The 19,810-nt window shown below is 43.1% G+C and overlaps 3 protein-coding genes across 6 annotated transcripts in view; 1 reads left to right on the forward strand and 2 right to left on the reverse strand.

The window, feature by feature from the left end:
* Positions 1-884: 884 nt before the first annotated feature.
* On the reverse strand, positions 885-5,441 carry LOC139602333 (kelch-like protein 24). The gene is made up of 3 exons (XM_071452087.1): positions 2,790-5,441; positions 1,659-2,070; positions 885-1,436 (listed from the first exon to the last, which is right to left on the reverse strand). The coding sequence occupies exons 1-3, from the start codon at positions 3,709-3,711 to the stop codon at positions 1,124-1,126; spliced, it is 1,647 nt and encodes a 548-aa protein (XP_071308188.1). The 5' UTR covers positions 3,712-5,441; the 3' UTR covers positions 885-1,123.
* Positions 5,442-5,593: 152 nt separating this feature from the next.
* LSM7 (LSM7 homolog, U6 small nuclear RNA and mRNA degradation associated) lies at positions 5,594-11,013 on the reverse strand. Its single transcript, XM_071452086.1, has 4 exons — positions 10,881-11,013; positions 10,594-10,684; positions 9,265-9,336; positions 5,594-6,639 (listed from the first exon to the last, which is right to left on the reverse strand). Exons 1-4 carry the CDS (start codon positions 10,920-10,922, stop codon positions 6,497-6,499), a joined length of 348 nt encoding a protein of 115 aa, XP_071308187.1. The 5' UTR covers positions 10,923-11,013; the 3' UTR covers positions 5,594-6,496.
* SPPL2B (signal peptide peptidase like 2B) overlaps positions 11,013-19,810 on the forward strand; it is a 31,296-nt gene continuing 22,498 nt past the window's right edge. The window contains exons 1-3 of one of the 4 annotated variants that reach the window (XM_071452083.1): positions 11,056-11,145; positions 18,101-18,295; positions 19,093-19,212. In XM_071452083.1, coding sequence (XP_071308184.1) covers positions 18,203-18,295; positions 19,093-19,212 — 213 coding nt within the window. In that variant the 5' untranslated portion in view covers positions 11,056-11,145; positions 18,101-18,202. Of the gene's footprint in view, positions 11,146-16,723; positions 16,789-18,100; positions 18,296-19,092; positions 19,213-19,810 lie in introns of those variants that run through there. The other 3 variants (XM_071452085.1, XM_071452082.1, XM_071452084.1) reach the window with 3 other exon arrangements.

Below are 19,810 nucleotides of genomic sequence, written 5' to 3' on the forward strand. Positions count from 1 at the left end.
AGCCTTGGCTGCTGCAGCCCCATCATGGGACCCCCAGCTCTGGGAGTGAGCTGGCAAGGAGAGGAAGCCAAACCAGACCTAGAGGGCTCCATGGCTGCAGGCCTGCTGTCCTGACAGAGCTGTCACAGTGGCAGGATTGCTTTTCACCAACACCGCTCAGTTTTTAAGGCCTCTCCCCTTCTCTGGAGATGATAATAACTCAGCTCAGGAGCTCTCTTGCTGTGTCACATCAGAGAACAGACTGACAGCACAGGTGACAGCAGTGCTTGCAGTGCAGCCTCCCAGCTCGCGTCTGTTGCACCAGTGGGGCTGTCACTCTCTCCCTCTCCACACTTGGGAGGCCCGAGTGCCCTCGGAGATCAATCCCTACCACCCTAAGGCCATAGTTCTGCCCAGGAAATGCTCTTTGTCATACACAGTCTTTAATTACAGCCATGTGCAGGACCCTGCCTTGCAACTTCATTTTAGTGCTTTGGGATAGGCATTTTTGTTCTGAGTCTCTGCAGCTGTGAACCCAAAGATAACTAAGGAAACTGAAGCTAGATTCTTAAGACTCAGTGTGCAGAAGTTTGTCATCACATACCTGAATCCGTAAGTCCAGAACAGTCTCCCTCCTTCTGTGGTGCTCTTCAGCCTTAACTAAAGATAATTTTAGCCATAATTAACCTGTGAAACTTGCTTATTTCAGGCTAAAATGGTACTGGATATTAAGTATGGCTTGACAGCAATTGCTGTTTGGGTTTTTGGCTCTGTCTACAGCACTATGGGCTTATAATCCTGCTGAAGATTCCCTTGACACCCATTTGATTATTTAAATCCTATGATATTTTCTAACAATGAGGCAGTGATTTTCCAGCTGTTCAAAGAACAGAGAGACACAGAGGTTAAAGGTCAGAACAGCCCTTTACTAAGCATCAACCCTAAGGAGTTTATATGCCATAACAATACCAATCACCATTTCAGCCTTTGTGTAGACAAAGTTTGCACTGGCTTTTGCTTCAAGTTCATTTGTCAAGTAGAAAAAAAAAGGTAAAATTACAAAGGAATAAAATTTTTTAAATGTCACAGGCCAAAGTTGATGCAATCTAACTCCCTTCAGCTGTAAAGTATATATCTTCCACTCTTATGCCCACGTATCAAATCTTCGCACAGAGACACAGCCATGAATAGGAAGGGGGCAAGGGAGTTTGTTATCTATGACCTGGCACACATCAGTGTAGGGATCAAAGAGGACTGCAATGGGGAGGGTGCTGTTTCCCTTCCTCTGTCCAAGAAGATAAATTTGTCCATTCACAGTGCTGCATCCCATGAAGAACTTCTGGGTCAAGCATTCCTCATTCACCTGGGTCCATTCATCTGTCTCCACATCAAATCGAAAAGCTTCCCCTCCTACAGTGTACAGAGCCCCATTCAGGGATGTGATGCAGAGGTCATACCTGAGAGAGAAGAAACCCTTGATCAGAATCAACAGAAAGATTTGGCCCCTGAAATATTCAGGGTGATCTTGGTCCTCAGATCAGAAGTCCTATTTAAACAGAGAATCACAGAAGTGTTGCAGGGACAGAACTTATGGATTTCTACACTATAACCTCTTCCTGGAGCCGGATCAACACTAGAATCCTTCATCTTCTGCCAGGTCCCAGAATATTATTTCTTACCTTGGAAGAGGGGAGAACGAGATGACATCCCAGCTGTCTGTCTCTGTGTTCAGCCTTTGGACTCCATCATACACGTGTCCATTCTCATCCAGGCCACAGACCACATAGATCCTGGTTCCCACACTGGCCGCGTCGCCTCTCTCCACAGGCTGAGCCATAGGACTCATGCTTTCCCACTCTGACTCCATCAAAGCCATGCGCTCCACTGCTGGGATTATCCCTTCATCTGTACTCCCTCCGAGGACATACAAGTGGAGCCCTACTCCTACTGCACAGTGGCTGTTGCGGGACTTCTTCATGGCTGGCCCTTCCAGCCAGCAATTGTCCAAGCAGTTGTAGATGAGCACCCAATCCACACTGTACCACACAAATTCATCCCGGAAGTATCCTCCTGTCACAAAAAGGAAGCTCCCTGGAAGCACAGCAAAGAAAATACTAGTCATGTGAAGGCTAAAAATTGCTCCTGATACCTGGGGTTCTCATTTCACCCTGGGCTGTACTGATAAGGTGCAAGATGAGGAGAGAAAATCGCTGCTCTATCAGTTTGTAGTATTTAATTCATTGGGCCTACAGAATGCAGCCAGTCTTTCCAAGCCTGCTCCCATTTTTGAACAGAATCATGGAAACACTGGTTGGAAAGAACCTCGGAGATCTTACTTCTAAACTCCTACCAGAAATGGGACTATTACCAACACTAATACAGGAAGCCATCGTACTGAGCTGGCTTGAAAGTCTCCAAGCATGAAGATTTCCCAACATCTGTAGATAAGTTTAATGTAATGGCAACTATAAATCAGAATTCACCTGTCATATGTCTAAATCACTACAAAAGAGAAGGCCAAAAAATACACTTGGCTTTAAAGCCAAGTCCTTAGACTAATTCCAGATAAAGTCAAGGTAAGGAGCTTGGGAGACTGCATAGTTTCTGCTATAGGAGAATAGTATTGTCTAGCACTCTCCCAGGACTAAGGAAGAAAAAAACATTCTTTGAACAAATGTGAACACCAATATGAATGAGGTTTTAGCAATGCTGAGCACAACAGTTTTACAGCAACAGTTGGACTCCCTGCATTTGGGACTCAGTCTCAACTTCTGTTTGCATCTGCTCGGTCTCCCTCCTCTGTAAGTTACCTACTGCTGCCACTGCATACTGGGTGAGGTTCTTGCGCTGCAGTGGAGAACAAGCCTGCCAGGTCCCTGTTTTAGGTTGAAAGAGAAATAATTCTTGCTGTTCCTTGTCATGCTTTCCTCCCAGGACATATAAGGTGTCATAGCTCCGGCCAGCATAAGGACACAGTTTCGGATTTTGCCAGCTGGGTGGGGGACAGCTGTCTAACTTCTTTATTAGTCTGGAAAAGATATCTGTCTCTCCAGCACGCTTGCTGCGTTTCACCAAGATATCGAGGAAGGACAAACTCAGAAAAGTGACCCTGACTTCGCCCACCAAATCCAGAAATTCTTCCTCTCTTGTTGCTGGGTCCTCCATTATCCAAATCATAATACTGTCAAAAACCACATCCTCTCTTGAAATGAAGAGGTCATCACTCTTCAGGAGCTGCACCAGCATTTCCTTGGGTAATGCCTTAAATTCTTCCTGGCATATCACATCCCCCCAGTGAGTGAGAGCCACATTCATAGCAGACACATATAACTCTGTAAAGGCAAATTGCTGTGAGTAGATCATCAAGCCCAGGCAGTTTGAAACATGCAGTTCTCTCTCCAGAAATTTCTCACACAACAGTTTCACCCTGTCAAACTGAAAAAAATCAGCTGTTTCCAGTAAGCTGGTCACATTTTCTTGACCTATGAGCACTTGGGCTGTGCGAGTGAACTCAAGTAGTGCCTGAAATGGCACTGCATCGATCCCTTTGATCACTATGTGCTGTTCAGAGCTCTCTCTTGCTCCTCCAAAAAACATGGCTTCAAAATATCGACTGTGTACTGAAAGCACCCTACGGCTGACCTGGAAGAGTCTCTCTCCAACCTCAAGAATTGTGTCTGCAATCATTTCTGTCTGAGGTCCCAGCTCCTGTGGCTCTTGTGCAGGCTCCATGCTTGTATACTGCCAGGCAGTTAATTTTAACTCAGTCTTATGCAGCCCTTTCCATCTCTGGAAACACTATCCCCCTGGCTAGGATAAGTATGAGATAAACCAATCTTGTCCTAAAAATAGCATGTTTTCTACTCTCCTGCTTTGTTCTTCTGTCTTTTCTGCTGCTTTCTGAACAGCATTAGCAGAACAGCTGTATAACCTAAAAATTACAGATTTGACTGGCATCTACTTTTACCAGGTAAGGCCACAGAAAATAAGGGGAGGGAGCTGTTAGCCAAGCAAAGAGCCTGGGCTAAAAAGAAAAAACTGGAGAAACAATCAAAAGATTCCTAAGCAGTGAGTAAATATAAAGAAGTTGTAAAAAACATTGAACCCATTTGGAAAAAAACAACTATTACCTCATCTTTCATTAGTTCAAGTTTAACCAAATACCAAAGTGATTACAGTTTTTATTACATATCTAACTTTATACTTTAGTAAGAGAAGGAGTGAGCCCCCATTCAAACCCAGATGGCTTCACATGCTCAGTCATCCTCAATCTGAAAGCACTAAATAAACACAGATGTAGGACAAGCACCAGCTAATGCCACAGTGAATTTTTCCAAAGCTATTGCATGAAGAGACTTGCATAGGGACCTTGAGGTAGAGTCCCTTACCCAAAGAGCCCATACCAGCAAGACTCACTCCCAGTTCTTGGCAGAGCTCAGCAAACAGAAGCCTTGCCAGTGTCTCACCATGCCATCATAAAAACTTTCTTCCTTATTTCTAGTGTGGATCACCCTTCTTTTAGCTTAAACCATTACCCCTTGTCCTATCACAACAGGCCCTGCTAAAATGTCTGCCCCCTATTATTTTCAAATTCTTCTTTTCAGGTACTTGACTCCAAAGTATAACCTCAGAGTCTGTGCTGCAGAAAAGGAGAGACATGCAGCTCACAACAAAGACCAAGCAACCAATCACCTGAGCAGGAAATGTTGGGAACATGCCCCTCTCCAGAGTTTACACACTTGACCCACAGCTTCAGGCAGATCTCCCAGCACTGAGAGCCCAGAATCCAGCCCAGAGAGCCCCAGCAGACCTGTTTCTGATGCTATACTTAGAGTGCAAAAATAGTGCAGCACATTATTGGCATCAAGACCAGCAATCTTTCTCCCACCTAAAAGGACAGTTCAAGACTCTGCTCAAGCCGACGGCAAGCAAATTCTACTCCTCACACTCTAAATAAGGATTATCTTTTGAATTGTGCCGTTTCACAAGCAAGTTTTGTAGCATTAGAAAACTAGGTTGTGAGGAGCACAACTTTATAGACAGCTCTGTGAGTCCCCAGATTAAAATCCAGATGCACCCAAGTTCACACAGGCAACACATCACACACAACACCTGGTCCCTAGTTTGAGAGCCTCCTGGAAGTCAGATTCACTAAAATGAAATTTACTCTAAAGTTCCCACACATTTTGGAGCTGACCCAGGAAAGGTTATGCATGGGAGAAAAGTGTGGCCAAAATAACCAATACAACCTGTACTTGCCATGTGTTCTTGACACCCTTCAGGAACAAAACTGCTGCTGCCAGCAAAACAATTCACTCTGCCACAGCCTCCTCATAAAGGGCCCTCTATAAAGGCAAGAGCAGGTAGCAGAAGCAGGTTACAGGCTCCAGGCACATGCCTCAACCAGGTAGTCTTTAAAATGCTTCAGAAGAGGGACAAGATGCTCTCAGGCCTTCTCCATCAATTCCCTATTTGAAGTACGGCTTCTACTCTGGTCCCTCCTGATCCTGCAGTGTTTATGCACCTCCTGAACTAATTTAATTTAGATTTATGGCTGGAGAACTGTAATGTTAGCTGTAGTGCACTTTTACAGACTAAAAACCAGACATTTGGAAACAGATCAATTTGTCTTTATTCACTCAGAACTCCTCAAATCTTGCATTTTCTGCAGTATAAAAGAAATAAAAATGTTTACTTACAAATCAAGTTATAACAGGCAAAACCACAAGTGGATAGCTACAATATAAAAATATGCAGTACTTCCAGACACTGCCTACAATTGAACAAATGTTAGGATATTAAATATTCTCCTCCTAAAATTCCAAGTAACAAATAGCTACCTCCATAAGGTTTAGGTCACTTAACCAAGCATTATCCCACAAGTTAGACCAATCCTCTGTAGAAATATGTGAGCCTGCTGATACACAGATCACAGCCCACCAGTTCTGGAACAAGTGCTGAAAAAGACCTTCTTGGCTACATCCCTTGTAAAGGCGATGACACTACACAAGGAAGTAATTTTCCTGCACAAGAGACTGAACTCAACAGCAGAAGACTACAACATAATGCTTCCCCAGTTGAGTACTGATATCTAAGAGGAAGAAAAACATGTTCTACTGTATTTAGGCTTTTAATTTCGATTAAAGGCATTTTAATGTATTTAAAAATTGAAAGAATATAACCAATATTCAGGGCATTCATAACTAATTTTATGGGGTTGTTTCAAAACTCACAAGATCAAGAAGGTCTCAGACAATTCACGACAATATGTTCTCTTCTGTCAGCTCTAAACAACATAGTTACACGCTTATTTGGGGGAGAGGAAAACAAGAACATGCTTCTTACATTCCCCATCCTCTCATCATTTATGAAAGCCACAAAAATAAAAGTTGACTTCTTTCACACTAACAAATACACATTCAAACTTCCCCCCCAAAACAGGAAGCTTCTCACACGCTGGTAGTTTTCTCCAATGACTTGCACCCCTGAAGTTTTCAGAGACAATCCAAAGAAAGCATTAGCCATCCTGCTGCTGAATGAAAGGGTTTGGAATAGCTTCCATTCCATCCTGTGGACAAATCAGAACCACAGAAGTTCCTCTGCAAACCACAAGTCCCAGCTGACGTGTGTCTTCTGTTAATTTAAATTGATCATCCGGATCTAAAAAGCAGAGATCCATGGTTAGAACAGGAAAATAAGAAAAGGAAACCAAATTCCATCAACTTCAAAAGGCACAGACATGCATGTTCTTTCCTGGCATAGCTGCTTTGTTTTATTGAACACATGGATCATACAGGTGATGCAGCAGTGACATTTGATATTTTCAAGACCTTACCTACAATAAGCAATAACAAAACTTGCTTTGTATGCAACAAAAAGCAGAACACACTTATTAAAGAATTCATAGGCCTCTAACTAATAATATACATGCAAGTGATTAATAAAAGTTCTTGATCCCATTTCAAATGTCATTTTAGACAAACAACTGGGGATTAATGCAGATCAGAAAAAGACCCTGACTTCTCAATGCACTAGGGAAGACAGCACCAGTCCATTCTCAGACCAGGCCAAACAGGGCTGGATTGGGACAAACACAAACCAACCACTTCTATCTTCCATATAGAGATATCTCTATATTCAATAGAAATTAACAACACATTTCAAAACTCTCTTTTAAAGATGAAATTCAAAGCTTCTGTGCTCCCTTTTAAACAGGTAGGAGAATACTCTTCAAAAACATTGTCCTATCAAATGACAGCTTTTGTACCAGAGAAGAAAGAGACACTGCTTTATTGAAGCTTTAGAGGACAAGGGCAGCCAATGAGATAACTATAGAGGAGCTCAAGCAAGGACTACCAGGGATGTTCTATCACAGGGAATGTGCTTAACCTAACTTCTGCTGCAGAATCACCTTTAAAGGTCATCTAGTACAGCCCCCCTGCAACAAGCAGGGACATCTTTAACTAGACCCAGTTGCTCAGAGTCCCATCTTTGAATGCTCCCAAGGATGGGGCACCTACCACCTCACCGAGCAACTTGTCCCAGTATTTTTATCATACTCATTATAAAAAAAACTGTCTTCCTTATATCTATATCTTCTGTTATATCTACATTGACCCTCCTTTAGTTTAAACCCATTACCTCTTGCTCTGCCACAATAGGGCCTGCTGAAGCATTCACCCCCTGGCATTTCCTTTTATGTCCCTTTAAAACCGAAAGGCCACAATACCATCTCTCTTCTTCAGGTGAGCACCCCCAGCTGTGCCAGGCTGGCTCCAGAGCAGAGGGGCTCCAGCCCTTGCAGCATCTCCGTGCCTCCTCTGGCCTGGCTCCAGCAGCTCCACGTCCTCCTGCTGCTGGTGCCCAGGGCTGGGGCAGCTCTGCAGGTGGGGTCTCACCTGAGCAGAGGGGCAGAGGAGCAGAATCCCCTCCCTGGGGATGAATCCCCTCCCTGGTAGGAATGCAGCCCAGGACACAGCTGGCTTTGTGAGCTGCAAGCACATATTGTCCAGCCTCTCATCCACCAGCAAGTCCAAGTCCCTCTCAGCAGGGCTGCTCTCAATCTATTCATCCCCCAGCCTGGGTCTTGCTGAACCTCACGAAGTTCATTTGGGCCCTCTTCAAAAACTTGTCCAGGTCCCTCTGGATGGCCCCATCCTTCAGGTGTGTCACCCACAGACTGAGGGTGAACTTGATCCCACTGCCTACACCACTGATGGACACTAAACAGTACTGGTCCCCAGAGATCTCTGAGGGACACCCCCTGTCCCTGATGTTCATAGGGACATGAAGCCATTGACTACTACCCTCTGCATATGACCATCCAACCAATTCCACATTCACCAAACAGTCCACCCATCAAATCCATTTCTCTTCAATTTAGGGAGAAGGATGTTGTGGGGCATGGCAGCAGCTCTCAGGCCACAGAGAGCAACAGAGAACTTTCTCAGGCCTTTCTGGGAAAAGGCTGTGAGAAGATCAGAGAAAAGAATGAGAAATAGTTCTTATCTTGGCCTGCTGCACCTGTTATTGTGAACATGTGGAATGTGTTATGGAGATTTGTTTACCAAAGGATGATTTCTTAATTAGCCAATGGTGATAGTGTTTGGATTGGAGGACCAATTCAGTCCAGGTGTATCGTAACGGTCTATAAAAGCAATGGGTTTCTTAATAATGATATATATAAATGCATATATATATATATATATATATATATAAAATAAAAATATTGATCAGCCTTCTGTGAACCATGGAGGCAATGCTAATTATTACCCAGCCGGGGGCCCACTGCTGTGACAGTGGGGGATTGTGTCAAAGGCCACTGGGTTGTTCAGACAGGATTTTCCCTTGGTAAAGCCATAGTGGATGTCTAAAATCACCTCCCTGTCCTCCAAATGTCTTAGCAGAGCTCTAAGGAGGATCTTTTCCATGATCGTCCCAGGCACAAGAGGTCAGGCAGACAGCACAGTAGTTCCCAGGCTCCTTTCTTCCCTTTTGAAAAATGGTTTCAATGTTTCCCTCTTTCCCATTATCTGACTGCCATCACTTGTTAAATGTTTTAGAGTAGCCTGGGAACTGTAACAGCCAATTCCCTCAGGAACATGTAATCAGGTCCCATAGACCCATCACCTTACGTCTTTCTTTACAAGATAGTTATCCCAAGCATGCTGCAGTTTGGGTGATGTTAATCTGCCGTTTCTGCTTATTCACTTACAGAACTGTAAGATTTCTGTCAAGAAAATCACCCAGGGAAGGGAAGCTTTCCAAAGATTGCACATTACTTACCTCGCATATACTCAATGGTACCATCCAGCACAAGGTTCAGAAGAGGGTCAAATCCTTTCAAGACACCACTTGCTATTGAAGACCACACAGAAAACAATGATTAGGACCAAAACAAGGTATACAGCAACATAAGACTTCATGAAAGGTAGATTCAGTTCTCCAGGCCTCTTCCCTCCTTCAGGCAAGTCCAAACAAATGAGGCCAGAGATATTAAACAGTGTCTTCTTTATCAATGGCAAGTACACAAGAGCTGGTCTGCATTGCACCAATTAAAAGTTACAGATTTTTCAATCAATTCTTCCAAACGTTCTTCAAGACCCTAACATTTTTGCTTTCAGACAACTTCAAAGGCAGTTTAAGAATACTGTATAACAAATCAGTACAAGTCACACAAAGAAAAAAAAAGACAACTCCAACACAAAATAAATATCCTTAATGAAAGGTTATGGTTAAAAATGAAGCAAGACCATATTTTAAGTTCTTTCCTCAGAAAAACCATCTTCCAGGTGTCCTCCTGGCACATCATGTCTTTAGCATAAGCACTACCTCACGGGAAGACACTGCAGATAGACCAGCACTTGGTCCTAATGGAGAACGTGATTCCACAAGACCAGTCACTTAATATATCACAAAATTACACAGAGCGACTTCCTAGTTTGACAAATACACTTCTCAGTAAGGAGTTCGAGTAACTTCCAAACCCTTATAAGCACAAGGTTGCAGTGGAGTTTGAAAATGCAGCACATGGTAAACTCAGACAAACAAGTGCCTGCGGGTGGCACCAAGTGCACTGGGATGTACCTGCCCAGCTGGGAAGGGACAGGGATGCAAAGGCACCGTGGTATATATTGAACCACGAACTCTGGGCATGCTTACCATGTCAAGAGATGAAAGGCACGACAGTTGCATTAATTGTTACATCCATAAATGTTTCTTTGTTCCTTTAAGTGCATCCTTGCAATGCAAAAAGAAAGAAAAAAAAACCCCAAAAAAACCCAAAACATAACAAACAAACAAAAAAACCAAAAAAAAAAAAAAAAAACCACTAAAAAACTAACCCCAGCCAAAATAAGGCTGTTCAAAACAACTAATAAAAGAAGAGATGCACAGATGAGCCATAAAAGTGCACCCAGGAGATCAACGGAATACTTAAACGAGAGAAGCTTCGCACCATTAACTACAACCACTAATAAGTAAAAGCACCCGCTACTCCTCCGCTTCCCTTGATGGGAAAGCAGTGTGAGCAGGAGGGCAGAGCCCACAGGCATCGGCTGAGGAAAACGCCGAGAGGCCAAAGAGCTTCGTGCTGCAGCCACGCGCCGGGCTCACCTTCCCGCCCGCCCTGGAACTTCACCCGGATGGTCTTGTCGATGTACTTGGAGAGGTCCAAGATGCTCTCCTTCTTCTTCTTCTCCTTATCCTACGGCAGAGCACAGGCGGCTCAGTTAAAGCGCGCCATCCGCGGAGACACAGACCCGGAACGCTGCTGCGGGATGCCGCGGTGGCGGGACGGGGGCGCAGGTGCACCACCGGCACCACCGGCACCACCGGCACCACCGGCACCACCGGCACCACCGGCACCACCGGCACCGAGCCCACACTACCCCGTTCCTCACCGCCATCTTCCCCGCACCGCCGCCACCGCCGCCACTCGCCATTTCATTCGGCACCGCCAGAAGTGACGTCGTGCCCCGGCGGAGCCGGTTGGCGGCTCGGGGCGCTGGGGCGGGACGTCCGGGGCGGGCTCTGGGTGCCCAGTGCGGAAGGGTCCGGTCCGGCCCGGCTCAGCTCGGAACAAAGCGGCAGCGGCGCGGCAGGCCTGGCATGGCGGCGCGGCCGGCCCCGCTCCGCCTCTGGCTGTTCCTGCATCTGCTGCCGCAGGTCAGTGGCCGTGCCGGGCCGTGCACTCCCCGAGCTACGCGCCCAGCCCGGCTGAAGGCGGGGAGCGGCCCCCGGCGCAGCCGGGCCCGGGCGGGCTGTGCGGCGCGTCCGAGCCCGGAGCCGCCTCCCGTGGGCGCTCGGAGGCGCTGCAGCCGTCCTGCAGCGGGCCGGGGCCGAGCCGTGGCCGCAGGAAGGCAGCGGAGCGCATGGGGCTGCCGGCCCTGCCCTCCGCGATTTGGCAGTATTGATATATCTGTGGGTCTGGGGTTGTTTGAGACTTTTTTGTTCTTTCCGTAGTAACTAGCATTTTCCTCGTAGTTCCTAAAACTTCGGGCCCCCCGTGGGCCCAGCCCAGCATCCTCGCTAGGCAGCCCCAGGGAGGGGAGCGCAGCCGAGCCCCCGGGCCAGATCCCCGCAGTGACGGCTCTGGCTTTATCCTGACTGACAAACTCCCTGAGAGGAAGCGTTCAGCAAAAAAGAAGGGATTTCTGCTGACCCTGACTCTGTAGTCTGTCTTGAGTCTTGTATTGTCATTACTAAAATATTATTTTGTGGGCTACGTTTCTAAGGGTGTGACGAACTGGGCATGAAATCCTGATACAGGAGAGAGTGGATTTCTAGCAATTGCACTGCATGGTATATAGCTTTTGCCTTTTAAGTTCGGTGTTTTGTGTTCTGAAAATTTTGAAATGTCATTTAATGTGTCATTTAAACTTCTTGACTGTTTGTTAGGTAATTTGGAGTGTATTATGTCTTCTTGAATATTATTTGTGTAACATCTTAACATGGAATTCTAATTTTTCCTTCTTCTCCCTCTGTCTCCTTACTGTTTCCTTGCCAATAATCTTTAGTTACAGAGTAGTCTGGTTGTCAGCTATCTTCTTTATTTCTATATCATTCCCTTTTTGCATCCATTATCCTTATCTTCATTATGTGTTCATTATGCTCTTGCATGCGCCATTCATTTTGTCATCTCCAGTGAGGCTTCGCAGGGACTGGTAGTGCCAGTGTAGGCCCAACAAATTAATAAGATTTAATTAACAAATTAACAAGAATGAGTCAAAGACTGGCATGGAGTCGGTTTGATCCATCAGTTTGGGGAAGGTGAGCATATGGCAGTGCAGAAGGACAGTGGGTGGATAGTCTTGGAGGTCTTATGTTCAGCTCCATGCATTGCAGCACATTCCTGTCTGTAAACATTTGGTATATTTGTGCAGTGCAAGTGTTAATGTAGTTGAATAAGCTTGGGCGGACTGGCCAGGGTGCTGAAGCAGTCCTGCTGCTGCAGTGAAAAGTGGATGTACTGTGTGCTGCCAATATGTTTCTGTTAGCCAAGCTCATGTTTTAAAAATTTGCTTGAATACCTTGTATTGTGCCTAACTTCTGCGTCTCTTGTGCTTGGACTTGTTGGGATGGCTTGAGTAGCACATCCTCCTTAGTGTGAGGCAGAGAGGAGTGCTCTGGTGCTCGTGTCCTGGTTTGGTACCCCTGTGACTGATGGCTGGAGTCATTCCAGGGGACAGTGCTGACAGCTGTTGTCAGGAGCTGCTATGTGGGTTTTCTTTGTGCCAGCTGTACTCATTCTCAGTGCTTTACCTTTGCCTTAGTGAGCATATACCTTTGTCTCCCTCCTTGAAACAGGATAATAGAAATATTTTGTTTATTTGTTTTCCCTGGGGCAAGAGGAGGTAATGTCCACATTTGCTTCTATCTTCTGATTTAGGGAGAAGGATCAGCCTGGCTACTGAAGCGTGGCTCTTCCAAATCTGGGTCCTTATCTGGGAACACTTTAAGAGTGGTGTGATCTTATAGATCCAAGTACAATCTGCACTTAGATCTTGCTTTGGTATTTGAGTTCTCACATTTCATTTAAATTCCTGTTCTTTCCAGGTATTGTTACCCCTCAGTTTCCTGTAACAACAGCAGATATGTGAGCCTTTGACTAGTGACGAACATAGCAACATGATCTGCAGCAAGTGTGTTGGATCTAGCTGGCCTTCACTATAGCAGCTTTCAGTAGAATATGTTGAATTGAAGTGATGGGTTTGTATTTTAAATTAGGGCACTCTATGATATGGGTCCAAAGAATTGGAAAGTCTGTCTGAAATTCTGCATTATGGTGGTGGCTGACAATTTAAGTCTCCTGGAATTATTGCATTATGAATACGTAGCTCTCTGCACTGTGTTTGTTGAAGGAGTGTTTTATTTGTGTGCAGCTTTGCTGCCTGCTGTTGCTGGTCTCCAGATGGATCAGTGCAGTTCATGGGAAAGAATGACTCCAGCTTCTGGGAACTCAGACATGGTACCTACTCTAAGAGTAGGATAGCTCATTCATTCCTTCTTCAAGGAACACAGCTCCCAGTGCCTGTGAAACCTCTCTGAGATATGAGTGGCTAGGTCAGTTAATAGAGCTACTAAAGCAGGAAAGGTGTATAGGACATCCAGTGAGTGTGGGGCCAGAGGCAGGGAGGAACAAACAAGACAGACATTGGGTTGGCTCAGTCACACACACTGAAGTTTCTTGAAATACTGGTGAACTGAGTTCTTCCTCTCTGCCCTCTTCTACCATTTAACTTGCAAGTCCAGTGCTTGCCTCTGAGCTACATTAATTCACCTAAAAAAACTTGCACAGCAAATAAACTGGGGAGCATTCTTGTCTTTTATGCATTGATCTGTGGAAGGCCCTGATGAAATTTAGAGCTAACAAGTATGCCCTTCTATTACCACAAACATTAGATTAGCTCATCTGTCTGTTAAATTCTGCCCTCAGATTTTACATTTCTGTTGTGTGAAAACCCTTTCCAGTTTTGCAGCTTTATAGAAAACACTTCCTTTTGTGTTAATTATACACTATTGTGTGCTTTTTAAGCCACAGGATCAATAAGATGCAAGTATAATATACCTTATTGTCACAGCAGCTGTTGTTTTCTGTGTTTGAAAAAGGCTGGACTCGATATCCAAACACTTGGAAAAGAGCCTTTGGTGTTGTAGGCACATTGTATAGGATTGCACAGGAGATGATATTTTCTCCTGGGTTCATCTAGGATATGAAGTGGTCTCTAGGAGTAAGAAATCATTATAAATGTTCCCACTATGCCAGTGCATCAGCAGCACTGCTCGAACTTTTGTTGTCTCATACCTACTGACATGAATAAAAACAAACCTGGATGCATGAAAGTGGATAAGAACAAACTTCAGAACTATGCTTTGCTTCTAAGTGATAATAGCTTTGTAAAAATGTCTGTTAATCCACATTATCCACAGATTATGTTCTCTACAGAGTTTCTAAAACTCTCTGTTCCCTCTTCTGCTTTTAGCCCTGCTCATATTGCCTTTAATTCCTCTCATGCTTGACTTTCATTTGGCTTTTGGAACACAAATCTACATAGCTTCTAAAATATTTTGAGCATTTCACATTAGGAACCTTCTACTCCCTTAATATTTCTTTGAAGAATGTCCATTAAATGGCTCAGAAAGCAAAATTGTGTATAACTGCCTCCCGGGTGCCTTTTAGGAATTATTCCTGAGTTCCAGTAATGCTTATCTCCACAGAAATGTAGCAACACACCCTATAGTTACTCTCATTTTAAAGATGTGTGCCGTATATTTCATAGATGTAAAACTTTTAACTGTACAGCTTGATTGTTTCCCGTATGCATAAAGCTGTTCAATTACAGGAGAGCTCCTACAAAACTGCCTGAAGATTTTGGAGAGAGTTGTACATGTAATATTCAAAGCTAAGATACTTCATGTTTTGTTTGTTTATCTAAGCCCAGTTAGATTATGTACAATAAGCAGGGAGCATTCTTTTGTTCTTGTCTTTTGTGTATGACTGTATTTGCATCTCTGTTGTTTGTTACTCTTCAAAATCAAATTCAAGATAGTAAGTATAGGTTATTTTTCTAAATTATTTGTTTCTGTTGTTTAGGTGCTATGGTTGGATACCTGAGATCTGAGTTAACAAGTCCACTATAGCAGGGAGTTGGAGTTCTTGTTTCCTCACAGCATATGCACAGTAGTGTCTCTCTTTCTCCACAGATATCTTGGAAACTTGCACTGTGCTCAAGTGGCTTTAATCTGCACTGAGCTAATCAGTGTGACCTCCCCTGTCAGCATGCTTCAGGACAAATGTCATTGGCTCTAAAGGACTTAGTTAACACTCATGTTATAAAAAAGGGAAAAAGTTGCTACATATGTTAACAAAGACCATTTATATACAGAAGAGCTAAATATAAAAATCTCTACCTCCTGTATATTTTTACAATGACGTGTCTTTACTGCTTTGCTGACATCTTGCAGCAGAATGCCGTCATTGCCTCTGGGCACACTGTGTGTGTTAAAGAGGGATTTTACAATGCAGGTGGTAAAAACTGGCACAGTGTAAAATACTAGTAAAGCACACAACTCCTCACTGTGTCCAGAGAAGAGATAGGTGTCCCATCCCTGAAAGTGTTCAAGGCCAGGTTGAACAAGGTTTGGTCTACTTGACAATTTCCCAGCCCATTGCCAGGGATTTGGACAAGGTGACCTTTAAAGGTCCCTTCCAACCTAAACTATTCTGGAATTCTCAAAAGTTTTCCAAAAAACATCTTTTTACCCTGAGTGTCTCCTAGGGATGCATGGTAATTTCTGTGTAGTAGGGTTTGAAATAAAGAGGAAGAAATAAATGCAATGGATTCTTTTAATGGATTTTTGAACAAGCATGTTAAGATACGACATTTTTGCTGACTCCAGTCATCTTGAGCATCTTGTTCCTCGGCTGCTACATGAAGAAACAGATGTGTTAGGTGTATTTGTAAGAGTGTAACTGCATAATTATCATATCATTGGTGTGTTTAGGTTAGGAATGTTAAACTAGATGTTGACAAATTAGTCTGTCACAACGTTCTAATTAGTAGCAGTGATGGTTAGGGATATGATGTTATATTTATCTCCTGAACAAAGTTTCATCAGTTCTGGTAGGCACAAAGTGATTTCCTTGGGGAAAACTAAAGCAGAGCAATAGACCAGTTAAACATATCTTCAGTCAATGACTTCAGTTTTGCTTGAGTGCTGGACAAGAGAAAGAGAGAAGGAAGAATGGAAAGGAAGGAATTGGATGTGTGGGTATGAGAGGAATATGACACAAAGGGGGATGGTAGAAAGATAAGATGGTTGTGATGGGAGGGGGTTTGTTTGTTTGGTTTGAGGGGATTTTGGTTGGTTGGTGGATTTTGGGTTTTTTGCAACTTCCAAGTGCTAAGTGCTACCAAGGATTAGTGAATGTCCTCAATAAAATGGAGAAACTTCCCATTACAATAGGAAACAAATGCTCTGGGAACACAAAAATGATAAGAGGAAGAATCCAGTCACATTAACAGTGTTTGGTATTCCTAAGGACTGGATTTCCAAATCAGTGAGCTGAAATAGTATTTTGAGACTGCTACATTTAATATGCAGTCAACTTTTTCCTGACTATCTAGTAGCTTATATGAAGCTAAAATACAGATATGATTTGCATTTGCTCTCAGCATCATCCTTTTGTAATCTATTACCAGACAGCATTTCTTGAACATTGAAATTGCTCTGTAAGAGCACTGTGAGGCTCTAAAGCAGCAACTGAAGATCAACAAGACTCTCCTTCAAAAAGAAGCATTGATCTGGGTTTGTATAATTGAATTACATTTTTAAAGTTAGGTTTTGTCCTGCTTTCTGAACACTACGTTTGTATCTTAATGTATTTTTATGTGAAGCATTAAAATCTTTTTGCAGCAGCTGGTCAGATCTTAATCTGAATTGAATTCTTAATGTGTTGATGTTCAAACCTGACCAGATGGCCACAGAATGCATATAAGCAAACTTCACACTGAGGAGCTGATGTTCAGTATTTTGTATAAAGGAAAGACTTCTTGACTTACTCTTTTTCAATGAGTGGAAATGGTGCCTGACAGTCCTCCCAAGACAGAGCCTGCAATCCCTGTGTTGCTGCTCTGAGGAGCAAGTGTCCAGTAGACTTGATGGCTGATTGATAAAGCGATGATGCTCTGATGCCTTCTTGTTCAAGCAAGGACAAGAGCCTCTTGCCAGAGAGAGAAGCATTGCAAGGGACCTGTTTGCCACTTAGAAATGGCCCAGAGGATTATTTCAGCGTCCTTAGAACACTACAAACAGACCTCATCATATACTTTGTGTTTCTTAACCATTTCCAAGATCAGGGAGGATTTACAATTATTTTGACTCAGTTAATACAAGAATGAAATCAACACTAATTAGAGGAAACCATCACTAGTGATAGGGGTGTTGTACCTATTTCCACTGTTATTTTGTCTTCCTACTTCCTGATTCCCTGGGTAAACATCTATTAGGACTTGGGGTGCAAACAGACAACTGCATCAACTCCACAAAAGTACTTTATTTTGCAGGTTATGTATATACATACATATGTATGTGTGTGTGTGTATATATATATACTCTTGTAGGTGATTTAGGTTCAGCTTTTTGGGTGGAAGATGAGGAATATACCTAGTACTCACAAAATTGTGTCACTATACACAGGGAAGGGAAGGATAGGAGTAGATGTTTAAAAGAACAGACCTCATCATGAAGAATGAGATTTGTGAAAACAGCTGTGTTAAGGAAATGTTTGCCAGTACCTACTTGTGAGCCCCCAGATCTTCCAGTTTTGCTGGGAAATGGCCTGGTACAATCTGACCTAACCAAAATAATGAGGAAATTACTGTGTTTGCTGTGGTTTTTTGTTTGGTTGGGTTTTTTTTTCAGGGATGGGAAGCTGAAAATATTTGTGCTAAAATCAGCACATCTTGCAGTTAGGTGTAGTATGAGCAGTTCGCTCACTAAACGAGCAAGTTACATACTGTGTATCACAACTGAGACCTCTAAAACTGGTAGATTTGCTGCATGTTACTATTTTTATTTTTTGCTGTAGTTCTTGTTCTCTTTCTGCATGTTACTACAGGATCTGGGTTCTGTTACCTCAGTTTCCATGAGTTCTTCAGGAGAATTCTAACATGTACATGATGCAAAAGATAGCTAACCTCCTTATAAAAATGAATGTGATATGCTATGGATGTGGAATATCTCCTTGTTGAATCATCTGCCTGGTTGTGACCCCTTCCAAACCTCTTGGGCATCTATTCACCAGGTGAACAGGGTGAGAAACAGAGAAGGCCTTGACACTCTGCTCACTGTTCAGCAATAGCTAAAACATTAGTTTGTTATCAGCATTGTTTTGGGCACAAAACTAAAACACTGCAACATCAGCTGCTATAAAGAAAACTAACTCCATCCCAGCCAGACCAAGGACAGGCCTTTAATTATAAATATTAGATATGTAATCTCACTACTTACGTTGTTGCAGATGTCATTGGAGTTTTGACAACAATGACAACTGGTCATTGAAGCAGTGATAAATAAATGCAGTAGGTAGACTTGAGAGTCTGCATGTACTACCTAGGACAGAAAAAGAGCTGCTGCTGCTTTGGGGTCTTGCCACATCTTCAGCAAAGGTGTCCAAGGTTGAGTTTTGGAGTGATACAAATTTAGAATTGATCATTATTTCAGGCTTCACTTTCAGGAGTTGGTATCTTATTCATAAAATCATGAAACGCTGTGGTTATATACATATGTGCACCAGTGTTGTTTGAGGTTGGCTTTTTTGTTTGTTGGGTTTGGTCTTTTTTCTTTAAACACATCCAATATTGTTTCATTTGATTCTTTAGCCAATTGCTGTGTAGGAGGGAATCTGCCTAATGTATCTAAAGTCTTTCTTTGAAGCATGATGGAAATAATAACAAATTCCACTGTACTCCCTGCACAGATTTGGAAACTTTTTAGACTCTTGTTTTTCTTTAAAAATATAAAGCAGGCCAGTCAACACCAAGTTACTCCCTTCACTTCTGATATTTTATGTAACCTAAAATTCTTGTGAAATTTTTGTTACATTTTCAGGTGTACTGTGAATATGGGATGGTACATGTCCTTTCAGAGAAGGGGAGCAGCAAAGGAAAAGACTACTGTATTCTCTTCAACTCTCAGTGGGCCCATTTGCCACATGATCTGGGTAAAGCTGTAAGTACCTAGCTAACTGATGACAAAAAATGTATAGAAATGCCTTTGTTACAAGGAAACTTCTGATTTCTTAGTTGGATTACTAGAATTTGAAGCAACTGCTTTGTTTGCTTTGCCTAGAAAGTGTTTTATCTCCTAAGATCACTAGGCAGTGCTAGGATGGCAATGTTCATTTCCAGGCATTGTGCAGAGATAATGACTGTTGCTGTTCAAAACAAAAATACTCCTTTTCAATGGTGTGATCAATGAAATTAAAATGGCACATACCTGGGCTTGCAAAGGAGTTTTTGTAGTCAGCATGGTACAAGAAGATATCTCATGGCTTTTCTTATATAGTGACTGTGGCCTTTAGTGCTTTCTCAGTGTCAAGTGTAAGATTAGGTAGTCATAAACTGTGTCAAGCTTTTGCTGCATTATTCAAAGCTGTATGAGCTGAAAATGGAGTAAATTCTTCACTCTTTTCTGTGAGACAAAGTTACTGGCACTGAATGATGAAATCATTAAATGCACTTTGAATGATCCCCACAGAATTATTAGAGTTCCTTACCAGTGTGTAGGCAAGTCTCAGTTACTTCTGGTGGGTTTATTGCACCTGTAG

This window comes from Agelaius tricolor, unplaced genomic scaffold, assembly GCF_023055355.1.
Source record: "Agelaius tricolor isolate 1412-34295 unplaced genomic scaffold, bAgeTri1.0.p SCAF_33, whole genome shotgun sequence".
In the NCBI taxonomy this organism is placed as follows: domain Eukaryota; kingdom Metazoa; phylum Chordata; class Aves; order Passeriformes; family Icteridae; genus Agelaius; species Agelaius tricolor.